The 7,304-nt window shown below is 45.3% G+C and overlaps 1 protein-coding gene across 2 annotated transcripts; it reads left to right on the top strand.

The window, feature by feature from the left end:
* The first annotated feature begins 2,226 nt into the window (after positions 1-2,226).
* On the top strand, positions 2,227-5,752 carry LOC123125882 (DNA-binding protein EMBP-1-like). Of its 2 annotated transcripts, none has more exons than XM_044546328.1 (9): positions 2,227-2,560; positions 2,728-2,847; positions 2,958-3,064; positions 3,157-3,214; positions 3,316-3,367; positions 3,592-3,827; positions 4,292-4,369; positions 5,121-5,246; positions 5,349-5,752. In XM_044546328.1, the coding sequence occupies exons 1-9, from the start codon at positions 2,375-2,377 to the stop codon at positions 5,469-5,471; spliced, it is 1,086 nt and encodes a 361-aa protein (XP_044402263.1). In that variant the 5' UTR covers positions 2,227-2,374; the 3' UTR covers positions 5,472-5,752. The 2 variants fall into 2 exon arrangements, with proteins under 2 accessions (XP_044402263.1, XP_044402262.1); XM_044546327.1 differs by having other exon boundaries at positions 2,228-2,560; positions 2,725-2,847.
* Positions 5,753-7,304: the final 1,552 nt, after the last annotated feature.

Below are 7,304 nucleotides of genomic sequence, written 5' to 3'. Positions count from 1 at the left end.
TTACCTTATTAACTGGTCAATTTTCTTCTTATAAGTGAAAAGGCATAGCTCATGTTGGTTCCTCAAAAAAACATGGTACATGTTTATGGCCGTTTCCCTATTCTCCTTTGCCATTTGTTTATCTGGGCACTTGCTAATTTTACAAGTTACATATTGTATATGCCATGATGCGTTTGGTGCCTTGAGATATATAGTAAGGAATGAAATTACAATGTCTTATCTACCTTTTTAGATTGTGAAAGGGATGAAATTTTGATGCAAGTTGATTGCATATTATGCATCTTGGCCAATCTATTGATGATGTTTAGCTCATGATTCTCGCATTGTTCCAGGGAATCTAGTTATAGGAGAAACAAGAACGGGAAGCTCTCATCTTTTCCGCCCGACTCTTCGTGTAACCAGTTGCTTTCCGATGTCATTTGTAGGTGTAAATCACAGTCACAACAAAGGTACGATGGTCCTGCTAGCGAAAAAGAAGGCAAATATTGTTGACCGTACATGGTAACTTGTATGAGGCACACAGTTTGCCTACACCTTGATGCTATCTATTTTGTGCAAATACTTGTACTACAACCTGATTGGTTATATGTTATGAAGGAGCTCGTTTGGGTATGCAAACTTGCCTCGCTCCTTGGTGCTGCTAGCTATGAAATCCGATGCTCCTTTTGTCAATATGTTGCCAGTTTTTCCACTACAAAGGATTTTTCTGATTAGATAGGCTCTATAGAGATTCTTTTCTCAGCATGTTGCTAGTTTCACGACAAAGGATTTTCTTAATTAGATGCATGTGCATGTGGTCACACTGATGTTCCAAAGAGCTATCAAGACATGTGATGTGATGTCAGTTTCATGGACCTTTGCAAAACATGTTGTGTTTTTCTCTTTGTAAATGAAGTTGCCTTATGCTCCTATTTGCTTCGCCCATGGTCTACCTGAGAAGATTCATACGTGATACCATTCAGCTTCAATATATAGCACCAAGATATGAAAAAATGCTACTTTCATACGATTATTAATCTTTTAACTAACCGTTTGACGCGATGGTGTGAATGTGTTGGCGACATGACGTGCACAAACTCATAACTATAACAACTCATACTGGATGGTAGTGAGGAGAGGGTCGAACATGTGCCTACTTGTGGGTGAAACAGGCGGCATGGAGGGTCCCCTTCCACCCCCCCCCCCCCCGGCTAAAGCCTGAATTCAAAAGGACTTGGACCACTCAAATCTAAGAAATCGTACTCCAGTTTCCTAGCATGATCAATCAAACAAGGTAACAATTTACATGGCTAGGTAAGTAGGCGCAAATCTCGGATGTACTGGATTGAGCGATATAGTTGTAGGCTTGAAAGCTTTCACGTCATGTTTGTTTTCTGTGGTTAAGATTAATATTCATGTGTGAATCTGGTGTTATTTTCATTTTATTCCAATTTTACCATCAGACTAAATGAATGGATTCATTGATTGTCTTTGATCCGAGACATATTATACAAGTGAGATGCCTGTTAACTAGGATCAATGAGAAAATTTTCCTCCCGATTACATGTGTTTGCATATGCACGTTTATTAGTTCACTTAGTTGTACAATCTTATGGGTCCGTTCGGTTTTGAGCCAAAAAATCGTTGAGGCCAAAAAAAAAAATTGACATCGACCACACGATGCGCATATTTGGGTAACAGACAACTATTTGGCTTGCCAACACTCTAAGATAGCAGTATCACGCATAAATCGTATAAAAAAGTCTGACGTAAAGCAAAACTATTAATTTTGGACCCTAACAGGAAAAGAACTTTCTCTCCGTGGTGTTTTTGGAGGAAGCAATGCTTTAGGAGGCTCCGCGAGCGAAAGATGCTTTTCGCGTTGAGGACCTCCCCCAGGCGAATAATGTATAGCGGCCGTTCGCTTTGAGAGGGTATGTGGTGAACCATTCCGCTGTTCTCTCAGAAGGGCGATGGAAGCGAACGCACGCAAAATAGGACTATTTAGAGGCTCTGGCGCTTTTGCTAACAAAACGTTGCATAGGCACGTGGCGTCGGGATAGCACAAATTTTGGTAGCCAAGTTCTTTCGAACCGTCGCAGTCGGACGAAAATTTGAACCGGACTTGAACCTGGGCCAGCGCCAACCGCGTGCGGCGTGCCACCTCCGCCGACACGTGGACACCCTGCGCCGCCCCCGCTCACGCGTCGTCCCTCTGGCCACCTCACCGCTCCGCCCGAAGCGACCAGAAAGGGACCAGTACCCGAGCCAAGCGGCGAGCCGGCGAGCCACCGCCCCCCGCCTCCCCTCGCCCCCGCGCGCGGTATCCTCCCCGCCACCCCGCCCCGCGGCCGCAGCGCTCCGCAGATCGACCCCTCGCGCCCGCGCGCGCGCCATGGCGTCCTCCTCCTCCGCGACGTCCGGCGACGACCGGCCGCCGGCCGGCGGGGGCGGGGGCGGGGGCGGGACCCCCGCGCAGGCGCACGCCGAGTGGGCCGCCTCGATGCACGCGTACTACGCCGCCGCCGCCTCCGCCGCCGGGCACCCCTACGCCGCGTGGCCGCTGCCGCCGCAGGCCCAGGTACGCGACGCGATCCTCCTCTCCCCCGAGCCGCTCCGGGGCCGCAGACCCGCGGCGGTGGGGTGGTGGTGTTGCCTTGTTGGTGGGGTGGTGGTGTTGCCTTGTTGGTGGCGTGCCTTCGAGTTCTGATCAGTTTTTTTTTCCCTCTTCGCGGCGGGACGCAGCAGCACGGCCTGGTGGCGGCCGGGCCGGGGGCGGCGTACGGCGCGCCGGTGCCGTTCCCCATGTACCACCACCCCGCGGCGGCGTACTACGCGCACGCGCACGCGCACGCCTCCATGGCCGCGGTAAATGCCGAGCTCCCCTCCCTCGTTTATTTTCTAGCGAAATTGTACCTGACCGTACGTGGTTGTGCGGCCGTGTTGTGAAATTGTCTGCCGTGTTCTGCTCTGTGCAGGGGGTGCCTTACATGGCCGGTGAGTCTGCGTCGGCGGCGGGGAAAGGGAAGAGGGTGGGGAAGACACGGCGTGCCCCTTCCGGCGAGATCAATTCCAGTTCCGGGAGGTGCGTGGTTTCTGTGCTCCCATGCGTGCGTGCTCTTGTTTGTCTGTTGGCCGGGTGGACTGAACTGAAATCAACTGATATGGCTTGCACAGCGGCGATGCCGGGAGCCAGGGGTCATCGGAGAAGGGAGATACAGGTGCCAATCAGAAGGTGCCTCGTTTGGCATTGTCTGAATTCTGCTTTTCTAGCAATCTATGATTGTTAGTTTTGGTTGATCCACAATTTCACATATGCTTATGTAATCTGTCCAGGGCTCATCATCATCCGCGAAGAGGAGGAAGTCCGGCGCTGCAAATACAGAAGGTGGGTTATCAGTTATCACAAACCATAATTCTTGGATACAAGGTATGATGGGTTAGTTTGAAAAGACGATGACAGGACCAGTCACACTTCGTAGTAAGGTAGATGTGGGCCTGAATTTGTGTCACTGTGTCAGGTTCGCATCCTTGTCAGGGCACCGTTGCACCCTAAGAGAGTAGTTTGTCTACTTTGGTAGTATATGTGAGAATGACAGTTGGCATTTTCAGGTGAGCCATCTCAGGCTGCCACAGTGCAGAATGCTGCAACCCAGCCGCCATTGGAAGACAAGGAGAGGTCTGCATCCAAACTGTTGGTTTTGGCACCTGGGAGGGCGGCACTCCCCAGTGCTGCACCAAACTTGAATATTGGGATGGATCCCTTGAGCGCTTCTCCATCCTCCTTGGTACAGGGGGAAGTGAACGCCGCAGCTTCTTCCCAGAGTAACGCTTCACTGTCTCAGATGGTATAGTTTTCCTTTATGAATTCTTTTCTTCAAAGGAAGATCTCTGTTTCTTCCAGACTTCCAGCCTCTGCACTGTCATGATTTTTGAGAGCGTGGTAAATTGGTAATTGTCATGAATGACCAGTAGTTTTCCTCTCATTTTGGAAAATATGAATAGTGCATTTACTTGCGACTCGGTTCTACTTTAGCCCTCTTTTATAAAAATGTGGTGACAAATAGCATGTAAATGTTTTTCAGATTGCATCTTATATGATTATAACAACCATACCCTTGAGGCCGTGACGAGCAGTCAATCTCTAATACGTATATATTACCAAAGCAGCACCTAAGTCAGAAATTTTATGCCTGCGAATACCATTGGTTATTAAATATGAATCTATAGCTACTGGTCACTCATGACCACCCGGATGCCAGTGCGAGTGAATTTTTGCAATGTTCTGCAAGATTTATCTTTGTTTTTGTAGGATGAACGGGAACTGAAGAGGGAGAGAAGGAAACAATCCAACAGAGAGTCTGCAAGGCGATCAAGATTACGCAAACAGGTACAATCAGTACTAAAGACGAACAATCTCAAGTGGGAATGTGGAAAAAAAATACTTCACACAATGTTTTGTACTTTCCTGCACTTGTTTATTTCCTGGTGAGTGTGTGGCACTAGAAGTAGAGAAATGATGGTTATAAAATTTACGTTCAACATTATGGACGTTTGACTGTTAAGTTAGGTCCGCACAAGGATCTCTCCGCATGAGAATGCTCCAGATAGGTTATGCTGGACATAATGTCTGAAACAATCACCGCCGGCCTGATGGCCTGGTCATCTTGGAAGCATTTCTCTCGCTTTTATTGCTAAAATAGGATTACCCAGATTTTATTGTTTCAGAAATTTAAGCGATCGCTTTGTAGGAAAGTATGCAATCACTAAAAGTTTTGGCCAACTGGGATCATCTCAGGCTTCCAGAAGTTTAATTAGAATATACTTTCTACTGCTTCTTGAGCAATGCTGCCTAATATACTTGATTTGTTTTAACTGGACTTGATTCCAGTAGGGATGTTTAGTCAAGTGTCCCTATGAGCTATTACCTGCATGTTGCTAAAATTATCTTCTGGGGATAATATATCTGACATTCTGAACTCAGCTGAACAGTGAAACATATCCAGTTTAGGCAAGTAAGACAACACTGTATTGATTTTCTAGGCCAGCAAATGAATTAACTTAAGATTATTTGTTGGTATAAAATTTCACCCTTGAAACAGTATTACTAATTGATCCCAATTTCTTCTTATGCTACTTAGCAAGAATGCGAAGAGCTAGCCCAGAAGGTGAGTGAGCTGACCGCAGCGAACGGCACGCTCAAATCAGAACTCGACCAGCTTAAGAAGGACTGCAAAACCATGGAAACAGAGAATAAACAGCTGATGGTGAATGCCACACCCCTCTCTGGCCATGCTCTTGATGGCAAATTTATTGTCATAACTCAATCTTACTGCTGACTGTAACCAGTGATTTTCTGATTAATGCAGGGTAAAATACTAAGTCACGATGATAAAATGCAGCAGTCAGAGGGCCCTAGTGTTGTGACTACCCTAAGCATCCAGGTCGAAGCGCCCGAGCCGCATCAGGGAGGAGACGGCAAAGCTTCATAAGAAACGCTCAACAGCAACAGCGAGGGGTTGGATCGAGTGCCAACCAGTAATTAGAAGTCAAGAAGATTGGTGGAGTTCCCTATTATCTAACCCCGCCATCGCCCAATAGCGTTTCACCCCCCTTTGAAGCTCCATAATCATACTTGGTTTTTGGTCTTAGTCATGGCTGGCCAATGAGTTGTTTGTAAAACAAGGTGTAGATAAATGTATGATAGGTTACTATATTTGTTTTTATATTTTGGTGTACTTACAAGAAGTGACATCCGGACGGTTGAAGAGCTCTTGCTGGTATGGTAGTGATACCGTGTTCAGTATCATCTAGGGAAGCTTTGCTTCGTTAGTGGTTTAGTAGTACATGCTAAAAGTGCAATAGATTGGACTGCAAAACTGGTAAAACTTTCTTCGGTACCTGGCGGCTGGGACATGGAGGTAGGGGCAGAAACGGATCGGGCAGTGCTCTTACCGTTTCTATTTCCATATTTTCAAAACAAATACAAATGCGAATATGGATATTGTCGAATACGAATGTGGATTGGGTTTACTCGAATACGGATACATATCAGATGTTTGCTGAATTTGGAACAGACACGAATAATAGCAACATATTAGTTAAAAGAAGTAAGTCAATATATATGTGACACAAAATAATCAACTTGCAACGATAGATATGTTCATAAATAAATACTACTATAATACATAATAATTAAGTTTAATCATTTAAAAATTTAATTTGACAGCTCATTAGGCTTTTATGTTCGATAATTGGCATATTGAGGGTAAAATTGCTTAATTAGCTCATGGAATTTTATTTGGACACTAATATATCCATATTTGTGTTTAAAATGCCACATTGTATTGGATTTGTATTTATAAAATAGTTTTGGATATCTTTTGTCTTGGTCATGTCGATGTGTGGCTACTCCTATACACATGATTCCCAATATAATTACTTTGAGCTTAGCCATATAAAGAAAATCACCAGAACGAATCTAAACTACTCCCTCCGTCCCATAATATAAGAACGTTTTTGACACTAATGTAGTGTCAAAAACGTTCTTATATTATGGGATGGAGGGAGTACCAATAATAGCTAAAAATCTATCTTATGTTGGGGTCGCGGATTGGGTTCTACTAGTCGGCTCTTTCTGGCGTGTCTGTTGTGCTCTACCGTGGTTTGCTTGGTTGTTGTAGAGTCGGAGTTGTGGTGGGTCTGTGTCCGGGTGGTGACAATGATACACACTCGGTGCCCATTTGCGGAGCACTCGGTCGGCAAGCCCTGCGTTTTCCCTTGCGATCATCGTCAAAGTCAGAGATGTTGTTCGCTGGTGTGTGTGGCCCACTGTTGGCATGTGCCGCCTTTATGCAGCTGTTTGCGCACTAGCTTCGTCGATGGGGTTGTTCGATGAAGTCGGAGTCGCTTGTTCAGAGGCAACCGGTGATAACGATGACGCTTGCGGCCCCTTGATGGATGTCTTTTCTTCTTTGTAGCTATATATGATCCATGCCGGTGGCCAGGTTGGTGGTGCTCATTTTCTATGGTTTGGATTATGTCGGTCTTAGCCTTGTTTTCTAAAAATTAACCGAGCAATTTTCACTCTCTTCTTAATGAAATGACAAGTCTTTTGCCTCGTTTCAAATAAATAAATTCCGCACAACAAAGAAAAAGAGAGAAAAAATATTAACGAAGTAAAAAGATGAAATTGCAATGAGCTTATTTATAATTGCCCTGAGTTTTTTTAGAATTGTCATTATCTCATCTCTTTTTGTAGTGAAAGAATTGCCATGGGTTCAATATATTTTTAGGAGGGATCCTCGCATATTTTTTTTGGGTCA

The sequence above is a fragment of the Triticum aestivum genome, chromosome 5D (assembly GCF_018294505.1).
Source record: "Triticum aestivum cultivar Chinese Spring chromosome 5D, IWGSC CS RefSeq v2.1, whole genome shotgun sequence".
Classification (NCBI taxonomy): domain Eukaryota; kingdom Viridiplantae; phylum Streptophyta; class Magnoliopsida; order Poales; family Poaceae; genus Triticum; species Triticum aestivum.
Note: the sequence above shows the minus strand (reverse complement) of the source record. Positions and strands in the feature narration are given on the sequence as shown.

What these genes read in the sequence shown, in the direction of transcription:
- LOC123125882 (XM_044546327.1), top strand. Translation starts at nt 2,375, where the DNA reads ATGGCGTCCTCCTCCTCCGCGACGTCCGGCGACGACCGGCCGCCGGCC. An exon ending in ATACAGGTGCCAATCAGAAG is followed by an intron (nt 3,215 to 3,315) that starts GTGCCTCGTTTG and finishes TAATCTGTCCAG; the next exon opens with GGCTCATCATCATCCGCGAA. An exon ending in CGGCGCTGCAAATACAGAAG is followed by an intron (nt 3,368 to 3,591) that starts GTGGGTTATCAG and finishes TGGCATTTTCAG; the next exon opens with GTGAGCCATCTCAGGCTGCC.